At 47.4% G+C, this 24417-nt stretch overlaps 1 protein-coding gene across 12 annotated transcripts in view; it reads left to right on the plus strand.

Moving 5' to 3' along the window:
* The first annotated feature begins 3522 nt into the window (after positions 1–3522).
* Positions 3523–24417, plus strand: part of Hnf1b (HNF1 homeobox B) — a 53713-nt gene continuing 32818 nt past the window's right edge. For 5 of the 12 annotated variants that reach the window (XR_012438656.1, XR_012438660.1, XR_012438657.1 and 2 more), the window contains exons 1-5: positions 4462–4607; positions 4818–5700; positions 10052–10251; positions 15487–15751; positions 17378–17613. Coding sequence is in view for 4 of the 12 variants with exons in the window: in XM_074046272.1 (XP_073902373.1) it covers positions 5357–5700; positions 10052–10251; positions 15487–15751; positions 17378–17613 (1045 nt within the window). In the remaining 8 variants the exon portion in view is untranslated. Of the gene's footprint in view, positions 3636–4460; positions 4608–4718; positions 5701–10051; positions 10252–15486; positions 15752–17377; positions 17614–24417 lie in introns of those variants that run through there. The other 7 variants (XR_012438661.1, XR_012438662.1, XM_074046274.1 and 4 more) reach the window with 5 other exon arrangements.

The following is a 24417-nucleotide window of genomic DNA, read 5'->3' on the forward strand; positions in this document are numbered from 1 at the left end:
AACAGAAGTAGGTGTATGCATTCCAGCTCCTTTAGAGCAGGAATTGTGCATCCCAACATTGCCAGATCCCAGCAGTGTCCAGCACATAGCACATGCTCCATAAACGCTTGCTCCTTGACCCTGCACCCCTGTGCAGCTCTTCACCCCTCAGCCTGGTAGCTGAGTCTGTATCTGGATACCAGGCATAAATGAGGCTGAGTGGCCACTCTCATGTCCAAGGGACACATGAGAAGAAGAAGAAAAAAGAGCTTTTCTAGTACTCTAGCATGCCATCGGAAGTGGACATTGAGCATCTTCTTGTGTCTTAATCTGAGTGAAGCCTCATACCTGCTCCTGGTCTGCACTTTGTGCTCATCTTGTGATTAGACAAACACAGTGTTGTGCAGAAGGCTTAGGTCAGGAGGTGGTGTTTCCAGCACCTATAGGAGTTCTTTCTTCCTCTCTGAGCCTTGGTTTTCTCATCTGCCAATTGTGTACTACCTTCTTCACAGGACTTTTTTGAAGGTGAAACAAAAAGAAATCTGTACATCACAAAACACTGTATAAATATTACACCTCTTTGTGTGGAGTACCTCCTTTGACAGGAAAGACTCTCTCTCTGTCTCTGTTTCTCTCTCTCTCTCTCTCTTACTGTTCAGGGTGTTCCGTGTGTCCTTCATCTGTTTGACTGGGTAGAGCCTTGTAAAGGTGCAAAAGCCCAGAAGTTGAGTACTTAACATGACACTGGGGATTCACAGTCCAAGGTTCCAGTCCTTAACCATTTGTGGGTTCTTGAGCCAACTCTTCCCCTCTTGGAGTTTCCATTTCTTTCCCCATTAAAGGGGTAATACTGCCTACCTCATAGATTTGTGAAGATGAAAAAAAGAAGAGATGCAATAAAGTACCTCTGAAGACAGATTCCAAGAAATTTTAGTAAAGATTATTATTTTTCCTCTAAACACTATTGCCTAGTCCATATCATTTCTACAATAAACATTCACTGTGGACTGGATTCACTGCCAATCTTGCTTCTTGTGGATGTTACAGAAGGAGAAAGTAGAATAAGTTATTGTTCTGGAGTGGAGACTCTTGACATGAGGTGTAGTATTTATTAGTTTAATATCATACTAGGTTACGGGTTTTTAATTTAATCTTTTACAAGCTACTGGGAATACCCTATTTCTAAAAATGACCTAGCAGAAGGATGTGGCTTGTTGAATCAAAAGGAAAGAAATCTCCTCTGCCCTTGGGAGTTTCCCTAGCAAAGGCCATCTAATAGAAGCATGTTGAAAGGGATTTCTAGAAAGGAAGCTGAGGGCAGGAATCCAGTGGGATTTGGCAGATTCCCTTGGGGTCCTCCCCTAGTGAGCACTTGGTAGTGTTTATTAGTGAATTTACCCTACCAGGTATGCATTTAGAAGGAAGGGAGGAAAGAAAGGAGAGCAGCATGGAGGGAGCCCCTGAGCAGCCATGTGCTGTCATTGAGCAAGCACTTGGTTTGTGTCCTGCTTGTGCCTGCCCCATCCAGGGTTATTCCCTGTGTTACTTCATTTAACTCAACCATAAATTCCAGCATAAATTCTATTGTAATCAACATTTACATGTGATCAAAATAGAAAGACTAAAAGAAGTGAAGTGTCCAGTAAGCAGATGGTTGACCTGACTGATTCCAAAGCCAGGATTCCCTAGTGCCCAGTTATAAAGCTCTCAGGAAAGTCATTTCTTCTCCCAAATAAGAAACCTGCTTCCACATCCCAAAAAGGAAGAAATAAAGTGAGATGACTTCTAAAGTAGGTGGTATTTATGTTTTACTCTCAAGCTGATTTCATTTTGAGGTCTTCTAGATACCCACCAAATCAATGGAAACATCTTGAAGAGTAGAGCAGCAGAGGTTGGAAAGACCAGGGTCTCCTTCAGTAAACAAAGAAAGATAACCATGGAAATTGGGGGGAAATTGTGCACAAGAGCAGAAAAGAAATATCACTTCCACTGCTGAGTTACACAGGAGATGCGTTCACAGGAGCCATATTCTCCATTCTGTGAAATCACCAACAACACAGTGCTCAGAGAGCCTTACAGAGGGATGTGCCAACTGGATTTCCATTTATTTGATACCAGGGGCTGATCCTCATATAAAACCTTGGGATTTGAACTGAAAATTTATTATTTCAGTAATAGAACTTAATATGGTCTCTTCAAATTCGAACATTTTGACGAACAAGCTAAGAATTATGAGATCAGTTGCCTCATTTCTTGGCATGATTTCATGGTATGCCTCTTTACACATGCAAGAGCTTGTCACAGTCCAACGCTAATGCATTTCACCTTCACAGAAACACAATATAGCATCATTATCCTTTTGCATGTTTAGGTCTTGTCTGACTCCAAAGCCTGTCTCTGTTCTCTACTGCTCTGTATCCTTCACCTCCCCCCACCCCGAGAATCTCCCTTTTAACAACTTATCTCCCCAAACATTGAAAGCTAGAGACCCTTCTCTTTCATCCTAAAGTCCTGAGCTCCAATCTTAGCCCTTCTAATAACTTACTCCTGTAGTTACAAGCAACCACCTTAGACTCTCCAGTGCCTTAGTTTCCCAACATTAGCTTGGGTTACTATCTCAGTCTATCACCACTTTATCTTGTGTGAAGCAGAGCAAAGATTATTTCAATCACACTGTGTCTTCCACTATTGGGGGAAAGTTCTCTAAAGGGTTTCATGAGATAGCTCATTTAGTTAACATCTATTACCCACTCCTTGAAGGGCTAACTGTTTGCTGGTCTACTTATGCTTTTCTTTTTAAATTTCCATAGGAAGGGTTAGATATGGAATCCACTCACAGATCTATAGTAGTGATTACACGGTGAGCACCTTTATTGTACCAAGTGTTGAATACGAAGTATGTCTGAGAAGGAGAATGATTACCTGGGAGACACACCTGGACACTCACAGGAAGTTTTCCCCTGTACTCTGTGCAAGTTTCTGAGTATTCACGTTGGTGGCTGGGGTTGGTGGGGGAGGGAAATGGCTTTGTTGACATCTGAATTTTGAGAGCAAAAGGCTTGGGAGTGTGGTGAAACACACAGAATCAAATCAAAGCTGTGCTGTTAAAAGAGAAGTGATAGCTGGCTTTTTAATGGGTTTCCACAGTTTAATACAGAAACTAATCTTCATTACACTTGATGCTTCCATGATAGTGGGTAGGAGACAGAAAAAGGGGCTGTTCTCCAGAGGCATTTACTCTGAACACTTCATTATGCTGCTTAAGAGAAGCTGGGGAGACAGAGAAAGTTCTCCTGCTAAGTGGAATTACGGGGGGCAATTATCTGCCATATGTCACAACAAACTAGAAGGCAAGAAGATGAAATGAAGGGTCCGTGTTTCTATGAACTTATTACTCCTTTCTCAGGGAAAGAGAGACAAAGACAGGTGTGACTCTTGAAAAGGAATTCATCCTCCAGGACTCCCAGCACAGGTGGTCCAGCGTTCTGTGTGTTCAGAGGAAGTGTTACTCCTTACCCTGCTTTGAATCAATTATATCCTCAACCTTCCGCACCTAGGAGATTTGACCCTGTACCTAGCAGATGAGAGCGGCTGGACCCTTCTTCCTCCATGCCGAGATTCCTTTCCATTACTAACTTAACTCCAACTTCCTTAAGGTGAGACAGGTGGGGAAATGTGTAGAAGCTCCTTTGCAATTTTCTTGCTGATTCTGAATTTTTGTTCTTAATTGCCCAGTCCTTCTAACCCTAGCACTTGTCCTCCCCAAGTTTGAGAACTCTATGCTTCTGGAAGGGCTAGATTTTATTACTAGGAACCAGCCTCCTGCCTTCCCAGATTGGAAAGTGTTAGACCAAGAGTTTTCATAGATGGTCTCGCTCAATGTATACAGTCCTCCTGCACAGTAACAATTAGTATCCTTTCTCACAGATTATGAAACTGAGGTTCAAATCGGAGAAGAGATAACCTCTGCCCGAGGAGCTATGGATCTGGAAGTGCAGGATCCCAAGGAGTCCCTTCTCCTGTTCTTCTGCCAGTAGGCAGGGACCAGTAGGTTTGGGTGTCCTTGTGTCTCCTTCCTTCTCCGTAGGAGAAGGGGCAGAAATTTCGAGGTGCTGAAGAACCCATGACTTCCTTCTGGGACAGGCCTGAGTGGAAAAAAACCTTTCCTTCAATCGCTTTGTCTGGCGTACGAGAGTGTGGCCTGACTGTTTGCAAAATCTATCTGCGGTACCGCGGACCTCCCGGAACTGCGAACAAACCAGAAAGAGTGGGCCCAGGGAACACGCCGCTCCAACTGTCCGTCCAGTGGCAGGCTAAGCTTTGCTTTCAGTACTAGAAAGGGGTCCCACAGACCCAGTTTTGCTTCCAAAGACAGGCGCTTTGATATTCCGGGCTTAAGCTGTAGAGCACAACCCGACCCAGGTGTCCAGCTCCCCCGCGGCCTGGCCAGGCTGACGCTGGTGCAGCCCCGCTGCGGGGGAAGCTCCACTTTGGCTACTCCCTCTGGTCATAAATTAGTCGGTGCCTCCTTCACCCTTGCCTACTATGTCTGGGCCCGCAGTCCTGCAAATTTAAACCGCCAGACCTGGCTAGTGAGGGCCTAGGGCCTTGGGAGAGCGGTTATCGAGGTAGAGATACATGGGGTCCCTCCAATGCACGCTTACCCCGCCTAACGCCCCCCTGCCTCCCTCGGGTCTCCACGCCCATTCCCAAAGGGTCAGTTTCTCCGCCACCCCTTTGGGTCTCCCGGCTTGCCACTTGCGGACAACTTAAGAGCCGCTCTACTCTTCTTTTCCTCTCCGATTCCCTTTTTCCAAGAGCACCTCAATTTTTTCCAGCTCTCACCTGAACCCCAGAAGTGCAGTTTCTTCTTTCTGGACTAAAGCCGAACCAATCGCCAGTGGAAAAGCCCCCGCACCTACGCTACAAACCACTTGCTTAACAAGTCCAAAGGTCACCTAAAGTTCGGCTGATAAATAGAACCAGTAAGAAAAGATCTTCAGGCCCCCAGCGTGAGTACAATGAGCCCTGGCAAGCCCCTTTTCCGGCCCTGGTCTCCCACTCCCCAAGACTGCCCCTTAGGCTCTCCCTCTTTCTGGGTTTTCCCCCCTCCCCACCACCATTTGCATCTTGCCGAAAGCCGGGCCCTTCCCACTAATTTGCATATCTTATATGGCCTAATGGTGGCGATCATGGCAAGTTAAAAGTTTTCTGACTCCTCTCGGAGGAGACTCCGGACCCCGGGGAGTAACAGGTGTCTGGAGGCTGAAGGGTGGAGGGGTTGCAGGACTTGGGGTTTGCTTGTGAAACTCCCCTCCACCCTCCTCTCTCACATCCACCCACCCCCTTTACCCCCTTCTTTTTCCGTCCTTGGAAAATGGTGTCCAAGCTCACGTCGCTCCAGCAAGAACTCCTGAGCGCCCTGTTGAGCTCCGGGGTCACCAAGGAGGTGCTGGTCCAGGCCTTGGAGGAGTTACTGCCATCCCCGAACTTCGGGGTAAAATTGGAGACGCTGCCCCTGTCTCCCGGGAGCGGGGCCGATACCGACACCAAGCCGGTCTTCCATACTCTCACCAATGGCCACGCCAAGAGCCGCTTGTCCGGAGATGAGGGCTCTGAGGACGGCGACGACTATGACACCCCTCCCATCCTCAAGGAACTGCAGGCGCTCAACACCGAGGAGGCGGCGGAGCAGCGGGCCGAGGTGGATCGGATGCTCAGGTAGGCAGTGAGCGGGGTGCAGGATACGCGCCAGAGCCCCTGGAGCCCCGGGCCGGGTGCTTGATCCACGCTGTGCGGATTACTCTAGCCAAGCCTGTTGCCCACCAGACCAGTTCCCCCGGGGGGCGCTCCGCTTCTCTCGCAATGCGACCCTTCCTAGTCCCTCAGCCTGGCGACCCTGGAGCCCTAGGCTTCATCTCCCCGCGCCCAGGCCAGCGCCTAGGACCCAAAGGCCTTCCCGGTGGGTCTGGAGGTCGGCCAGGAGTAGCCGAGGTGCGGAGCCTTTGGTCAGGAGGTTGAAGGTGCGGTTGGGTGCAGTGAAACTGCTGTGACTTCCCGGGAGCAGAGGCTTGCGTCCCCAAAGCCTCAGGCCCTGCATTTCTTCCTGGGCTGCCTCCGCTGCGGGAAGTCGCAGGTCGGCCTCGAGTAGAGCAACCTGCGGTTCTTTGCCGAGGGACCCGCAGCCCCAGGGTCTGGAACCTGAGAGGCAAACTCTAGAGTGGGCACATCCATCTCCAGCGCCCGTGCAAGCCTCGGGAATTATCTTGAATCCCCAAGATCTGTAAAAGGGAGTGTTTTCACAGAGGGTCAGAGTGGACCCGCACGGGGCAAAAAGAAACACAAATCTAAGCAATTGGGTGGAGAGGGGGAGGACTCAGGCGGCTAAGACCCCACTCGCAGGGGATTTGGGATCAATTTGAGAAAGGAGGGCTTGTACACCTCTCGTCACCGACACTCCGGAGTCCCCCGGAAAATTCGGGCAGGCTGGCTGGCTCGCCTGGCTGGGATCTCTGGCCGGGTCTCCCCGACCGGCAAGCACTTTGACAGCTAGTTACTAATTATCCAAGGAGCCCTGCGGTTCCCTTAGGCCGCACGTCGCTCCCGGGCGACTCGGCTTTAGAAAGGAGCCCCTCGCGTGGCCTCCCACACTTAAGGGCCGCGGTTTCAAGGTTTCAGAGGCGTCGGACGCACGCCCGCAGTGCCAGTTTGGGGTGGGGTATGACCTTGCCATTGAATTTGCGCTCTGGGGACCCGGTCGCTTGCCCTCTAGCTAAGACAATCCTAGTGCTTCTAGTTTGTTCTGTTTTTGTTTTACCCAAATGTGTTCTGCTATAATTTATATACACTTGAGGTTCTTCCCTCGCTGTTTCCCCGCCTGCCATGATTTCTCCTTGGCCAGGGTTATAGGGACCTGCCAGGTGTGGGTCGTGGAGACTGAGAGGGATCGGAAGAGGAGCCACTAGCAGCAGCTGGGGCGCCAGGGTGGCCCGGAGGTTGTCCGGGGCCTAGCGGACCAAATGGGCTCCAGCCCGCAGGCCACCTAGGGCCTAGGCCCTTGGGCCTGGCCGTCCCCGACCGCTGTCTAGGGCGGCGCCAGCAAGAGCCGGGAAGCCTTAGGAGACCTAGGGCGCCCCTCCGCACCCGGCCCCACGCGGGGCTGGACGCCGCAGGGAAGTAACATAAACTGCAGCACGTGGAATTGGGGTGTTATTAATTTATTCCTATAAATCATCAACAGAAAGATACACAAAGAGCCGTGATTAGATTGAAAAGAGAGGCGGGTTACTCATTGGTGAAGTTGTAAATGCGGCTTAGCAAGAGAAGGAAATCAAAACGCAGACGCCGGGGTGCTGGCCGCTCGCTGGGCACCGCGAGCTCACCGCGCTGCGGGGCGCGCCCCAGGTCTCCCGCTCAGCCCCACCCGCGCTGCCCGAGCGGCCAGCGGAGCCCTGGGGCCACCGACACCCGCGAGGCCCAGCCGGGGTCTTCGGATCTCAACCCTCTTCCCTCCCCAAAGCGTGGGGAGCAGGACTGGGGAAGCCGAGAGGACTGTATTGGGGTGGAAACGCAGGATAGACCCCGAAGCTTTTGTCTCTTTTCCAAGCGGGTGCTGCCTTCCCTCCCCCACTCCCGGGAGTGTCGGACTTTTATTAAAGTAATTTTTCAAGAAATTGCTAGCCGTTCCCAGGTCACTGCACAGTCGGCTCCAGAGTGTCAGGCACTTCCCCCCCACCCCAGTCTTGTTCCCCTAAGATCAGAAAGGGGGTCAAGTCACTTTGTGACTGTAAAGAGCTGGACGTCCTTTACACCTCCTGGAAAGGAAAAGCCAGAAAGAAAGGTGGGGGATTGCGCGCTTTCCGGCCCCCAACTCCGGCCGGAGCCCTAGGCGCGCCGGGCCTTAGGAAAGCCGGCTACCGGCTAAGAGGCCTGAGGCGAGGCCTCTGATCCGACGCCGGGGGCCCGGGACCTTTCTGCTAGCGCGCAGCGGTCATTGTTCGGGCAGGAGCGTGCCGGGAGGACAATGCGGACGCCGCCGGCTGGCGTTTGACACCTGCGCTCGGAGCACAATGGCCGCGTGCGCTCCCCATGATCCGCGCGTTTACTGGGGTTGGGACCTGGATCTGAGCTGGAGTTTCAAATAAACACGGAACCAGCTCCCCCTGCTCTTCCTTGGGAATACCGGTGAATTCTCGGGTCAGAGAGGTATCAAGGTATAGCTACGCCATCTTACCCCAAGGTCTAGTCTTTTGATCTCAGGTTGACTTAGTTTGTAAGGTTTTTTTGTTTTTTCTTAAGCTCTCGATTTTGAGCTAATTCACTCTTTTCACGGAGCCTTCACACTCAAGATATTATACTATTTCGCTAGGTTTCTTAAGCACGCAAAATGACAAGTGAAGAATTTAAACAAAAGGAAAAAGAGCCAAAGAATCTGTTAAAGCAATCACAGTATTAACTTTTAGAATCCAAATACTTTTTTTTCTAACTTTGGAAGCTATTGTTGGTACCTGTTGGAAGTGTTTTTCCATCCTAAAAATATCTTTGGAAATATTTGACACAAACAAGCTTTTAAATGATCTCTGATATTTATATGGATATGTCTAAAGTGTTTATTACCTTATTTTTCTCTTGCTCAAGGTGAATTCTCCACGTTTAAAACCGGAACGCATTTTCTCTGTTTTCGTTTTTGCAGTTACTTCATTATATTTGCATGGCTTGGAAACACCTTTATAAATACTTAAGAAATTCGTTGTTCACTTTGATTTAATTAATCTAAAAAGTTTGCATTTCTCAAAAACATCTCTTTCAAAACCTGGTTCCTTATGAATTGAATATCAAAGGGTTGCTAAAATAATCACAACTCTTCAAATGTTTATAAAGTATGTAGGTTTGATTTGCTGGAGGTTTTTAATACATTAAACAAAATTAATTTTATTTGATATATGAGCACCAATTGGAAAGAAATTGTTTATTACACTACAACACTGTATTTAATTTTAGCCTGTTCTTTAGCACCAATTTTTATTGTTTCATAGGAAACTAGTTTTCCCCTCAGTTTTTCATGTCCTATCTATATATGTATATGTGTGTGTATCAACATATAGTAAAGCAATGATTTTCATAAGTTATATAGCTGCATTAAATAATAGATGTGAATATATTGCTTCTTCGATACTTTTGTTCTGTACTATACACTATTTTCCTTAGCAAAGTTGAAAACATGCTAAATAAATAAACCTCAAAGATACTAATATAAGTTTCTTTCATATGTGTGTTTATGAGAAATGAAAAGTAAGATTCCCTTACTCTATCAGAGGAGAAATGTAAGAATTCAGGAAATCAAAGCATTTGGGATTGTTAATGTCTTACTCTGAAATTGAGATTACTCATTCTCATTAGGTTTTATTTGGGAGGCGGGGCTGTGGATAATTTTTTTCCTAAATTTTACTTGCCTTGTAAGTGGTGTGACTTCAGTGCCAGGGAGGAGGTCATCCTAATTGTGAACACTTTCCTAAAGCTTTGAAAACCATTTAACATTGGCTAAGAAGTCCTCCTTGCTTCTCAGGAGGTGGACACATATCTTACACCCCTATCTTATTAGACTGAGACACCCTTTCAGAAGGAAAATAATATAGTAGAGGTTTAAGCTGAAATTGAGCGAATTTAGAAACCCAAGCAACCTGGTGTCATTGTAGAATCGGTCTGCCTGTCTCAAGCTCCTGGCATCTCCACTTTCCAATGGGACTCTTGCCTTTCAAGTCTTTGGAATTCCAGGAAAGGAAGGAAAGCAAATTAAAACAAGAGCTTTCTGTTAAGCTTCATTAGTGAGGGCTGGTGGCCCTTGCTCACGCCCATCTCAGCAGACAGGGTGCGTCCTGTTGGGGGGGGGGGGACTTCCACTCCTTCTCTTCCATTTTCCTTTTATTTTGGCCTCAGCCCCTCCCAAGATGGTGGCTTGGAGAAATCCGTGAAAATCAGTGCTGCATAGAGAGTAGGCCAAAGCCCTAGTAAGCCAGTATTTCTCCCTGGACATCTCCCATCAGCACCCTAACCGTCTGCTTTTCACGTCTAGTGAAGACCCTTGGAGGGCTGCCAAAATGATCAAAGGCTACATGCAGCAACACAACATCCCCCAGAGGGAGGTGGTGGATGTCACCGGCCTGAACCAGTCACACCTCTCACAGCATCTCAACAAGGGCACCCCCATGAAGACCCAAAAGCGCGCTGCCCTGTACACCTGGTACGTCAGAAAGCAGCGCGAGATCCTCCGACGTAAGTGTTTTAACCCTGCTGAGGCCTCAGCCCGGAGTGCTCTTGCCCTCACACTGATCCCTATGGGCTGCCTCAGTTTCCCCTCTGTCCAGAAGGCCTGCGTGAGCACTTGGCAAATGCAAGGAACCATCATAATTGTCACATGGTGGATTGGCTTGTGTCATTTTCTTCTCTCACTGCCCTTTGCTGCTCAGTCAGTTGCTTTGACAAGCCCTTTGGTGAATGCAGTGTGTCTTGAACTTTTTGATCCTTTTTTCTATCATCTTTTTCTTTGATACTAAGTAGGTAACAGAGTGAAATATCTCCCACAAAGCCAATCAAGCATGTCCCTTTGACAGGTGAGCACAAGTCTTAGTTTCCAAAGAAGACATTTCCTAGCAGTCAACATCAGTTGCCATTACTGTTATTTAAAAGTATTTAAAAGGCATTTGTATCAATAGATATAATCAGAGCCTGACCTTGATCTTTGGGAAGAAGGGGTGGCACTGAGTCCTGAAGCAATTTAAAGCGCTTACTCCCACTTACCAAAATTAGCAGCATTTGGGGACCTTAACAGGTGACCCTGTCTAATGAAGAAGCTACTTCCAACACATTAAAAATGCCTGCACTTGGATGCTGGTCCATCAATCTGTGTCATTTCCATTCTTACCCAAAATTGGTTTTTTCTGTCTCCCCAATTTTTTTCTTTTCTTTCTTTTTATTTCTTGGTGGGACTAGAGTTTGAACTCAGAGCTTCATACTTACAAAGTAGGCACTTTACCACTTGAGCCATACCTCAAGAATTCTTTTACCCAGTAATACTGAGCGGTTTTTCTCTGAGAGTTTGAACTGCTTTGGAATGATAACAGTATGAATAACATATTGTTTTAATTTAGGAAATTATTCTTTGATATTACACCTTAATTATTTTGACCCAGTCCTTTTCATAGGAAAAATTTTGTATCAGTTGTCACCTTCTCCACACACTATCATTGTCTGGGCCATGGCTTTCTCCATCTTTGTCAAATGTCAATTTCCACCACATTCTGGGTAGAGTTTTTTCCTCCCTCCTGCTGGACGGTCACTTTATCACTCTTGTTTTTTGTGACACACTACTCCAAAGCGATTGTGTCTATATTTGTCCCCGTGTCAGGGGCTGGAGAGGCTTTCACAGTGGAAGTAAAGGTTTGGTTGTTTGCATGGGTGTTGGAAGCCTTGCATGGATAGACTAGCATTCAAGTGAGAACTGTTCACTGCTTAGAGGAGGAGGTCCTTTCAAGTCCCATGCATGGTGACTAGCTCTTCAAGGATTTGTGTTCCTGACACGAAGCAACTCTCTAGTTCCTGAAATGAGAGAATTCTCAGAGGTCACAGTCTCCCAAGCCCACCCTTCCTCAAGCATGTGCTGCTGACAGCGTCCCTGGTCCTTCTAAGAAGCCGGGAGTCCCACAGCTGGGTGTAGTGGCTCATCAAGTCTGTAATTCCAGCTACTTGGGAGGCAGGAGATTGGAGAATCAAGATTGGAGACTATCCCAGGCAAAAAGTTAGCAGGATCTCATTTTAACCAATAAACTGAGAATGATGGTGCATGCATGTAATACCAGCTGCGCAGGAAGCTTAAGTAGGTAGATCATGTTCTGAGGGCTGCTCTAAGCAAAAACTGAACACTCTATCTGAAAAATAACTAAAACAAAAAGGGCTGAGGGTATGGCTCAAATGATAGAGCACCTGCCTAGCAAACATAAGGCCCTGAGTTCAAACCCCAGTATGGAAAAAAAAAATTTTAAAGGCAGAAATCCCAGAAAGACTCTTGGTCTGACGGGACAGTTTACAAAGCTGAAGACAGTGTCTTCAAGGGACATTTTGTTGTCATTGTTATTATTGTTTTAAATTCACATAAGACATGAGGCTTAAGAAACATTGCTTCCTTCTGTAAATGTCCTATGCATACCTATTCTATACCAAGCACTGGCAGGCTATGGGATGCACAGGTCCTTTTCTCCAGGGACTTTCAATCCACTGAGGGAGTTGAGATGTTTGAGTAAGTCATGACAGCTACTTTCAAGAGCGATCATAAAAGTATACACACATGGAGCAACAGGGAGGGCTTCCTAGAGGAGGTAACACTTGAACCAAGACAAAGGATGAATGAAAGACACACAAACATGGGATAAAAATGAGAAAGGTAAATTTTAAAAGAACACAAGGGAATAGGATAAGTGGAAGAAAAATGGAGGAGGATAAAAATAAGATAAGAAATGATTGCAAATTTTCATGAAAAACTAAAAGTAATCTCCCTGTGCAAGCTAGCTCCCAAGCCTATGGAGAGGCTGCCGAAGCCAACTTCTCCAAGGCAAGTTTTATGGGCGATGAAGTCCCACCCCAAATGACCCAGAAGGAAGTGGAGGGGAGTTGGTTGGTGGTGGGTAGAGTCTAATTCTCCAAGCCCCTGGGGTTTGTAGAACCTGGGTGTTTCTGAGCATGCAGGCTGATGCAGGCGAGCACCAAGTTCTGAACCCCGTGTGGCCTGCTGCCTCTCCAAAGCACAGATGAGAGACTGGAGTAGCTTCCACACCATGGAGTGGCTGTGTGGCTCACGCCCACCACAGATGGCCTTAGAGGCTGGTTTTGCCATCCTGGAAGAAGTCAGATTGAAGGAGTTTGCTGGGGTTTAGGGGTGTTGTTTAGGCTTTCTTTTCACTCAGAGGTGATTCAGAGGTTAGGAACCTTCGAGTCTGCAGGCTAAATTCATACCCTGGCTCTGCCCCAAGAACATGTGACTTTAGACAAGTCACTTACCCACTCTGAACCTCAGTTTTTTCATCTGTAAAATGGAAATAATAACACTTCTCACATGGAGAGGTTATGAGAATTGGAGGAAGGGATAAATTTAGAGGTCATTGCACAAAACCTCACCATAGAAATGGCTCACTACATGTCAATCATTATGATATCTGTTCACTTCAGGTGAAAAAAATCCCAAATTGATCCCACGTCCTTACGGTTATCAACACTAGCTTTGACTGTTACTCATGTGTGACTCTACAGATGCCACACAGGACTCACGTAGAGAGCTGCTCTGACTACCGAGTAACAGCAGGGAGCTGGTGATGTCTGGAGGACATGTGGGATCTAGTTCTGTAGACTTGTCCTTTGGCATGTCTGACCACTAGAGGAATTTAGGTCCTCATCAGCATTCTGATAAGGGTTAATGCTCATCAAGACTGCTCAGTGCCTCTCAGGCTTTTAGCCCACCCATTCCACAGGTGGAGATACTGAGTGACCAGGGAATTAAGCAACATTATCACAAGGAGCCAGTGACTTCCTGCTTAAAAATTCAGCAAAGTCTCTCTAAATATCTTGAAAGATATTGTTGGGCACTAGTGAAAACAGAGCCCTAAGGTGGCCTGAGAAGCATACACAGTGGGTGAGGTCCAAGTGGAAGACTCCAGTGACAAGTTCAGTCCATCACCAGGTAGACCACCCTGGCCAAGTTCCCCCTCGAGATGGACCAAATGGAAATGAATCCTTAGATAGGAAGCAAGATCCCAGGTATGTAGACCAGAGGACCATTAGGGAGGGTGCTGTAAGTGGGTTCAGACATTAAGTATGACTTTTGAACCTCGAAGATTTTTGATCCAATTATCCAAAGTAACAAGAAAAATAGCATTTAAAAACCAATGGCATAGCCAGGCATGGGTGGCTCATGCCTGTAATCCCAGCTACTCAGGAGGCAGAGAGCAGGAAGATCACTGTTCAAAGCCAGTCTGGACAAATAGTTCACGAGATCTTATCTCCAAAAAACCCATCACAAAAAGGGCTGGTGAAGTGGCTCATAGGTAGATCACCTGCCTAGTAAGCATGAAGCCCTGAGTTCAAATCCTAGTACTGCCAAGAAAAAAAAAATGATAGCACTTCCAGACTCATTACTGTAGGACTCTGGAGGTTGAGGTCTTCAGTGCTCTGAGAACTTCAGGAGTGATTCCAGCAATTAAGAAAGAAAAACAAGGCCTAGAACATGGTCGGGAGCTAGGAAATGAGTTTGTTATGTGTCCTCTCTGAGCAGTGCTTGGCCTCTGTGTGTGTTCATCTGTAGAATGGAATTACTCACCCGTGATGAACCCTGCATCATGCAGATGTGAGGAAGAAGACAACAAAACTCTTTTCTTTAATCAAGTGACTATTCAAATCTCATTTAAATCATATAAGCTAATGTATCCCCCTTGGGCCAAGGTGCCATCTTGCTTTCACTCATTCAACAAAAATGGGCCTCAGGAAGAGAGGACAGACAGAGAGGGAGCATCATTCTACCAGCGCGGATTTGTCTCCAGCTCAGTCAGCACCATGCACAGGAAGGTCCTGTATTTTGGTCTCTGTACTTGCCAGCTTTCAGATTTGTACACAGATCTGACACACACACACACACACACACACCATTGCCTTTGAAGTTGCACTTGAGATCTAAGAAGCATCTTCTCTTCCTAATACAAAACTCAGGCATATTTATTTCAAAGCATTATTTAAAAGGTTTGGGGCTTTATATTTCTCTAAGAACCTAACATTAGAATACAGATGCCTAGGATGTATGAGAGAGGAAGGATGGGAGAACGATTTGTGGCCTCTGAATATGTTGAGCGTGCAGTGGCTCACATCTGTAATCCTAACTACTTGGAAGGCTGAGATCAGGAGGATCATGGTTCAAGGCCAGCCCAGCAAATAGTTCCTGAGATTCCATCTCCAAAATAACCAGAGCAAATGGACTGAAGGTGTGGCTCAAGTAGTAAAGCACTTGCTTCGAGAGAGAAAAGCTCTGGGTTCAAACTCCAGTACCACCCTCCCCCTCCAAAAAAAATGTAGAATGAGAGTAAATTGTTCCTTTGAGTAGTTTTCCTGGGACCTAAGACTTGGTTGAGCTCATCCCCTTGTCATGAACATCAGGAGTTCAGGATTCAGAGCGTTGCTTCATGTCTGAAAGCCAGTGAGCCAAAGAAAAAGGATTAATTTTCTCAAAATGGTGCTTGGCTACATTTGAGTCAAGCAAAGAAAGGAGAAGGGCAGTTTTGCTGAGGCACCTGAGGGTAGGCAATGAGGGTCCTGTCACCAGGGGTCCCCTCTTGTATCCCCATACTCAGTAGGAACAGGTTATAAAGCTTAGGGGCGAGGAATGAAGGGGTCTTTGTCTGTCTGTCTATCTGTCTGTCTATCTGCCGAGTGAAGGCCACAGGTCCTATCAAATCTACTCCTTTCTCTTTTCAGAGTTCAACCAGACAGTCCAGAGCTCTGGAAATATGACAGACAAAAGCAGTCAGGATCAGCTGCTGTTTCTCTTTCCAGAGTTCAGTCAACAGAGCCAGGGGCCTGGGCAGTCCGATGATGCCTGCTCTGAGCCCACCAACAAGAAGATGCGCCGCAACCGGTTCAAATGGGGGCCCGCATCCCAGCAAATCTTGTACCAGGCCTACGACCGGCAAAAGAACCCCAGCAAGGAAGAGAGGGAGGCCTTAGTGGAGGAGTGCAACAGGTAACAACACCAGAAGCCCACTCGAGCAAGCAGGCAAGCGAGCACACGGACCCAAGATCCATACCCTCTATCCTGGGATGTTGAGACACTGGTTGTTCAGATAAGTGTGGCTAAATCGGGGTTTCCCAAAGTGTGTTCCACAGAACCCCAGTTTCAAGTTATTTATTAAATAAGGTTGAGAAACATCTCATGGATACTTCCTCTTAGGGGAACCACCACACATCTTACTAGGTTAAAGGGTCTGGGAAGCCCTGCAGTTCAGAAATCCGTGTAGCTCTGTTGGCTCACCTTCACAGATTCTTTCTTCTGTAGAATAGTTAACTAATGCCTCCATGAATTACTATTCTAGGGAAGATACTCTGGAGAATTCTGGTGTAACATATGATGCCAGTGAAATGAAAATTGTCTTTGACTACCACATAGGTCAGGGCAAAACTATTCCTTAGCCATAGATTCTGGCTCTGGCTTCCTGTGCATACCCATTGGTCCAAAAGGAAACTTGGGTTGGGTGTGGTGGCTCTGGTCTAGACTACTAGCTAGCCCTCAGGGGGCAGAGCCAGGAGGATCGCAAATTCAGGCCAACCTGGCCTACATAAAGAGACCCTGTTTTGAGGTGAAAAAAAAAAAAGCAAACTGGGCAGGGGCAGGAGAGCTAGCATTGGTCAGAACTGTTCAGTCTACTCTGTGCACAATAACGCGACAGAGTTCTTTTTATATCTTAACAACTTTGTGTAATTAAACAACAAAAAAAGCTATTGGAAATCCTTGGAATATCTCTTTGTTTCTTTCCTTTCCTATCTTCCCTGACTCCCCATACTATCTAAAAAGCCTGTTGTTTGCTGTGACCAAGGCCCATGGGCCCCTTTCTCTGTCTCTGGGCTAAACTGGCTTGGCCAACGGAAAGATGCAGTCAGGGAGGGCAGCCAGAAAATAGAGAGGCAACTGAGCAATCAACCTGTGCTTGCCACAGCGTCCTCAGTCCTTAGTCCACTACGATGAGAAACCCCCCTCCCCCTCTAGCATCTAGTGATATCTGAGACCGTGACTCATACCTGGATATCTGAGTGTGGGATTTTATCAGCACCAATAGAGACCAGACATCTCTGGCCATCTATTACATCCCAGCTGACCTGCCCTTTGCAGGAGTCCTAGGTATGAATGAGAATCTGCCTTCCCTGGCACCCTTTTGAGGTGTCTAAACCCTGAAAGCCCAGAAGTCATTTCATAGCACTTGGAAGGGATGCAGATAGAGCCAGCAAAATGACTTTGCCTTTTGTGTGGTGAGAAGAATGGCAAAATAATGAGGTATCAGGAGACCCTGTCTGGGCCTTTTCCTGGAACTGCTTGTCCCCAATTTGCTCTCCTCTCATAAGGAGCCATACTAGAGGCCTTCACCCTGCCTCCCAGGACAATACGGAGTGATCTGGGCCTGTGGTAGGCCTCCCTTTAGTCATCCTCATCAGATACTACATAGAACCGGCCTCTTCTTAGGACAGGCTTTTCCCCAGCCTTTATCTGGCATTGGCCTCAGCACACTACTAACAAAGACCCTATGATTATGTGCTTGGGGCCAAGCATCAGCACCCCAGCCATCCTCATTCACCATCTCCCCTCTCTCCATTCCAGGGCAGAATGTTTGCAACGTGGTGTCTCCCCCTCCAAAGCCCATGGCCTGGGCTCCAACTTAGTCACTGAGGTCCGTGTCTACAACTGGTTTGCCAATCGCAGGAAGGAGGAAGCCTTTCGGCAGAAGCTGGCAATGGACGCTTACAGTTCCAACCAGACGCACAACCTGAACCCACTGCTTACCCACGGTTCCCCCCACCACCAGCCCAGCACCTCTCCTCCAAACAAGCTGACAGGTAAGCAGGATCCAGGCTTTACGCCTCTGAACCGACCATCCTGGTCCTCCCTACCAGTCTCATCTGGCTCAGGATTTTTCAGAGGAGCAAATACTTTGGGATGGCCCAGGATTGGCCTTCTTCCATTGCCAGAATATTCTCCTGAAGGAGTGTGTGGCTCTGGTCAGGTTTCATTCAACATCTCTTTTAACCATTGTGGTGTATGGGACAGCTTGCTTGACCCCCAGGGAGCCCTGTTCCCTATTTTTTTCTGTCCCCATTCTTCTCCCTGTGTGGCTGCTGACTCAGCCCATCAGATTATTGCCCCAGAATGTCTTGTTGGGATGCCAGGTCTAAGCTGCAGGCAGAGAGATTGTGGTGGTACGTCATCAGTCACCATGATAGAGAACAGCATCCTGGCCACCCTGTGCCATCCCTGGCCATGTGCTATCCCCAGCATTCTCTCCAGCTCCAGCAGAATCCCAGTGGCCTCTAGTGAAGAGTTACTTTGGTGACAGCCTCTTGCCTTTTGACATCTGTGTCCCATCAGGGTTAGGGTAGGGCCAGTTATTTAAAATCTTCTCAGTGCTGAGCTGGCCAAGGCCAACTGAATGTATACTGTGTGCCCGACCCTGGCCTGGATTAGAACATCTCAGTTGTGGATTGGGATTGTCAGGATGGAAACCTACATCCTTGTTGTGGAAAAGCACTCCAATTCACCAAGCACTGTATCAGCCATGGGCTGGGGTTGGGTGCTTCTCCTCCTGGCCTTAGTTCTTCCATGCAATCTGCTACCCAGAATGGATATGCTTATGGGTGTCTGTTTGGTGTCCATGTGGACAAAGTGTGACCTAGATTCCTACTCTGGGGAAAGGCTTACAAAAAGAAAGCCAGCCACTGTTGTAACTGGGGTGATTCTGAAACCTGTTTCTGCCCTCACCTGTTAGGTGTGCTTCTGATGGGAAAGCCTGGGAGCTGAGAGCTGATGCAAGTACGGAGGTGACCGGTATCACCAGGATAGGTGCAGAGCCGCCAGCTGTGTAGTATACAGGCATTTGTCCAAGGCTGCCATGCCCATAGCATGGCCTCTTCTATGGCCTCTGGAGACCTGATAGTGCCTAGCATGAAGCCTGGACCTGGGCTGGGGTTTTCTGGGTCTTGCTCCCACAAAAAAGGAGGGGCTTAGTCTCAGGGAAGAACGTTTGGGTTGTTCTTGAAAAGCAGAGATGCCCACAGGTAAATGCCAGCTGGATGGCAGAGCAACTTAGCCCCTGTAGGGTAATTCAAACAGGATTCAAAGGGTAGTGGTGGATGGCATGTGGCCTGCACAGAGCAGGACCAGAGCATTTGCCCACAGTGGTAATCCAGAGAACTGAATCTGGGAGATGGGGTGGGGGGGTTGGTTGGGGTAAGGGACATTGTTGAGGAGACAATGACCATTGTGCTAGAACCTGTGATCTCCACACCAAAGTCAGAGAGCCTGCAAGCCAAACAAAGGCCCAGCAGCTTTCTGACAAGCTGGGGTTGTGCTGAGGTCACCACAGGGTCAATAGCTTAGGCTTTCCTATACTCCTGGCCAGAGATAAAGAGGACAGGGCTGCAGGGACAGATACCCCTCTGATGGGAGTTTGAGAAGGGCACATCCCACTGGAAATGGAGCCTCTGAGGTGCCTCAGAATTTGGGACCTTTATAAAAATCGTGGACAATAGAACTCAGAGGGATTTCAAAGAAACTGAGGCCAAGAAAGAGGCAATGGTTTGGCAAAGCTACACAGAGTGACGGTAGCAAATCAGGTTTAGATATTAGGTCTGCTGATTGACAGGTGCCAGACTTTCCTTGCAATGAGCACTAACCAAGTCTTGGCAACATACCAGCGAGAGCATGGGTGTATAGCTCAATGAGCCTAGCATGGTCAAGGCTCTGGATTTGGTCCTCAGCATAGCAAAAAAAAAAAAAAAGAGAAAAGCAAATGCCAGGGACACACAGCCCTGATCTCTTGTACTAGCTTATTGTCTAGTAGTGCCAGCACAGAGATCCCAGAACCAGCTAGGAATCAAGGTTATCTTTGGTGGTCTTCCTAGGGAGTGACACATGAGCTGGGCAGAGGATCCTAGGTAATGTCCCCAGGGCCCAACACTCAGACAGACTTTGATCTGCAGAGCATCACAGTGCACTTCTCGTTACAGTGCCCCCAGACAGGAAAGGGTCTCTCTAGCCTCAAAATATAACTGAATGCAAAATAGAAAAAGAGGGGAAACCTCTTATTGCTGAGGGGAACCAATACCCTGAGTCAGCACTAGTAACCAGTAAGGGTCCATGTCCCAACCCCCCACTCCTCACCCTCCAAACCCCGACACCTGAATCAGGAGGGCTGATTGCACCTGAGAGACAGATCTTTCCCTAGAACTGTCTTCCTGGAAAGGCAGAGCATCCTTTCCCTAACTGAGCCCTCTCCCTCCCAGCCATGCCTTGTGGCCCACTTGCCCAGGATGACCACAGTGTGACCCTGGTCCTGGAATGTCCGGCACAATAGGGGTGGCAGGAGGAGTACTTTGCCTCTGTCAGCGGCTGATTGGTTACAAGGTGCCCTACAAACACATTGTCAGCAGAATCAGCTGTTTTCAGCATTACCCTCAGTGGCTTTACAATCACACACCAGCATGCAGCTAAGGGTTGTCATGGCTTTGTCTCCCTTATGCATGCTTAATTGACAATTAAGTTGGGGCTTTGAACCAGCCTGGCTGCCGCTGATGAGCCTTCATCTTTCCAGTGAGTGTCACAGGGGCACCCTTTGTCTGCTCTTCTTGGGGGCCTGAAGTTACTGTAGCAGGCTGCAGGCAGCCATTTATCTTCAGCCTGGAAGGCCTTTATCTGGCCCCTTCCCCATTCCAGCTTTCGCCAGCAGGAGCTGTCCCTGGTTATAGGCCCCATGACAGCCCATTCTGAGTCCATTGAGCAGGCCCCGAGTGATGGCCTCTACCTCCATTCTGGAGCTGAATCAAGAGAAAGGCCCCCAAAAGGTCAGAGGGCAGGGGTGAGGCAAGAAAAAGGACTGGTTGGAGACTGGTGCTCGTATTGATTGATTCAAGGAGGAAGTTGGTGTAGGATGAGAGCTGGGCTAGCCTTGGTCCAAGCCATGGTACCTGCCTTATCTGCGTGACTTAGGTCACTATATATTTTGCTCCAGTCCCCAGCTAATACCTGGACACCACCTCAAGGAGGTAAGGAAGGGACAGAAGGTCTCCATTAGCCTTCACTTTCCTACAGATCATGTCCTCACTCTTACGTCACTTTTTGGGAAGGAAGTGGTGATTCTTTCTGGAAAGTGAGAAATAGGAAAGAGAAGACACTGTCCAAGATAACTTCTGGGTATCCCAAGCCACAGTCTTTCTCCTTAAGAGACATTATTTCTGTGACTGCTTCTCCTCCCTCCTTTGGAACCTCTATTTTTCCCTCTCCCAACCCAACAGACTTGACTTTCCTGATTGAGAATCAGAACTTGAATCCTTCCTGAGTCTCCTTCATTCTCCTTGCAATCTCTTCCCGGTTGCCTTCAGGAATCTAACCTTGGACCTTAGACAAAGCCCTCTTGGCCAGGGCCTCTGTGTGAATGCTGTTGTTTTCCCTGACACAGAAATATGAATGACCCAAGGAAACTTCAAACATACCCAGTGACAAGATGGTGACTAAAGGTGAAGAATTATAACAGCTAGTGTTGACTCAGCACTTCCTGGGTACCAGGCCCTGGGCTGAGCACCTACATGTAACATCTCATTTAACCTCCTCAGCAACCTTCGAGGGCAGACGCCATCCCTACTTTACAATTAAGAGAAGGGAGATGTTTAGAATGTAAGTAATTTAGCTGGGCACTATGGCTCATGTTTATAATTCTAGCTAATTGGAAGTTGGAAATCAGGAAGATCTCAGTTTGAGGCCAACCTAAGCAAAAAGTTCTCGAGACTCCATCTCAACCAATAAAAGCTGGTCATGATGGTCACGCCTGTCATCCCAGCTACACAGGAAGCATGAAGAGGAGGGTTGCAGTTCAGGCCCACCCAGCATAAACCTAACACCCTATTTGAAAAAATAACTAAAGTAAAGAGATATAAGGGGCATGGCTCAAGTGGTAGAGCAACTGAATAGCAAGCTCAAGGCCCTGAGTTCAAACCCCAGTACTACCAAATAAATGTAATTTGACTGAGTTCACAGTTAGTGAGTGGTGGCAATGGGCTTTGAGCTGTTACACACTGTCTGTCACTCATTGCTTTATGCAGATACTAAGACCTTTTCAGCCATGAAAATCAATACACACACACACACACACACACACACACACAGAGCAATCACATCTCCCACACTCCTGCTGTTAGCCTATGAATGAAAGAGACTTTGAGAGAACATGACCAAAGAGGTGGGGTAAAGGTAGCCATCTCAGCCTGGCTAGTTTACTGTTTCCTCCTTAACCATCACCCCTGACCAAGGTGGGTTCTCAGAAGAAATCAAAGCCCCCTCTTCCACAATCCCATCCCATCTGTGTGGGGATTTGAACTGCCCTTGCTTTGGACCCTGTCTGAGGCACTAAATGCCTTAACAACTTAATGGGGCCTCTGAGACATTGCAGGCACCTCAGCTTACCTCTGGGAGCTCCACCCCCTCCCTGGGCAGCAGACAAGGGGAGGAGGTTTATGGAGGGGAGCTGTAAAAATATTCATCTCAGCAGCAAAGGTCCCAGAATAAATGAACCCCATTGTCCCTAGTAGCAGATCATTTCAGTTCAGAAGAGAGAGAGAATCTTCCTTGGGATTCTGAAGTGGACCTAACTCCTATGCTCTTCTTAGGAACTTTATCTAACTGTGTTTTATCTCTTGAATTTGAAGGTCACTTTATCTTGCAGGTACCACCCCACTAGATTGGAGAAAACAATCAGGATATTAATGAGATTAAGAGGTCCAGCCTTCAAGGCATTCTGCCGAGACTAACCCTGGTCTGCATACAAAGAAACCAGGCTGAAGGGCTAGTGAGGATACTACCTCAGCACAAAGGGGCCAGGCCGGCAGAGACTGGACTCCTATCAGGGAAAACAGCCCTACTGGCCATGCCTAATCCCCCTGAAGGATCCTTAGAGGGCTCAAGGACTCCTTGCCACCTCCAGTCTGCTCTGAGGAGGAGGAAGGAAGCTGCCTGCTAGCACAGAGCTCCAGCCTGCAGCTTAGGGGAGAAGTACTCTTGGAAGCTGTTTGTTCAAGGTTTGATGGGAAATGACAGCAATTTAGAGAGAATTAAGCACTAGAGGTGCAGAGAGGGGCAGAAATCTGTGCAAGGGCCTTTGAAGCTACCTGCCTAGTTGAAGGCACAAGATCTGGCCTTATGCCTCTGCCCACTTTTCAAGGGGAAGTAAAAACACAAATGAGAAAGGAGGGGAAAATACACACACGCACACACACGCGCACACACACACACACACACACACTGTAAAGCATATACTCCAAATAAAATAGAATCAAATAAAATATTCATTCTGGTTATCATCTAGACTGGTTATCATCCTGGCTGTCCACAAGCATTAGCTGACTTTTTCTAAAAGAATCAAAAAGTAAGTACTTGTCAGGCCATAGGGTCTCATCACAGTCACTCTGCCTTTGTAGCACAAAAGCAGCCACAGACTGTATGCAAATGAATGAGTGGATCTGCCTGATCTTCCAATACAACTTTATTTATGGGGACTGAAATTTGAATTTTCATGTAATTTCTACATGTCATGATTTTTATTTTTTTACAACCATTTAAAAATGTAAAAACTGGGCTGGAAGTGTGGCTCAAATGGTGGAGCACCTGCCTAGGAAACTCAAGGTACTGAGTTCAAACTTGTGTTTCCAGAAAAAGAAAAAAACATTCTTAGCTGCACATCATGCAAAAACTGGCTGCTGTGGGCAGGACAATTGTTCTTAATCTTTGCCACTTTTTAGAATCACCTGGGGAGCTTCTAAAAACCCCAGTAGTCAGGCTTAGCCCAGCCCTATTAAATCAGAGTGTTTGGGGACTAGGCATCCATGGTTATTAAAACTTTCCAGGTGAGCCCATTGTGCAGCCAAGTTTGAGAACTAACTTTAAAGCTTCTCAGTGTCAAGGCACATGGTCATCACTTGCCCATGGGTTCAAGTGCAGATTCTGATTCCCCAGGTTGGGTGAGGCTTGAATTGCATTTTGGTGCTGCTTGGGTGGATTTAGTAGATGACATCTTTGGAGCTACTCAATTAGTAACTTATCTCCCTTTGTCACCCAGTCTGCTTTGCCTGATCATCACCAACCCCAACATTTAATATGTGCTAAAGCTACTCAGAGGAAATGCTCTTATAAACCCAGTGAGTGTGGCAGTTATGTCATGGGTTATGGAGGCAGAACTGAAGTCCAGCCTCACCTTGGCCATTCATTGCTGTGTAACGCTGGGCAAGTTTCTGGAGTCTCTGAGCCTATTTCTTAATGTGTAAAATGGGGACACCCACTCATGCATATGCTGGGAGGATTAAATGGGATAACATATATGCATGTCTGTGAAGCACTCCACACATAGCAGGCCATAGTAAATGACAGCTAGTACTGTTTCTTGCAGAGACTTAGTTTGTTGTTATTTGGAATTTGTTGTTGTTTGTGTCCCCTGTCCCTGTTATCTGTGTCCTGGTTTTTAGAGAACATATCTCCAAGTAGATGCTCATCTTGGTATTTGTAGCATACGCAGGCTGGCTTCTTGTAGCACATTGTGTATAAGGCAGTGTCCCATGTTTCCTGGGACTGCTAAGTGACATCCACCAGGCATACCTCATGTC

The sequence above is a fragment of the Castor canadensis genome, chromosome 11, assembly GCF_047511655.1.
Source record: "Castor canadensis chromosome 11, mCasCan1.hap1v2, whole genome shotgun sequence".
Taxonomy (NCBI): Eukaryota; Metazoa; Chordata; class Mammalia; order Rodentia; family Castoridae; genus Castor; species Castor canadensis.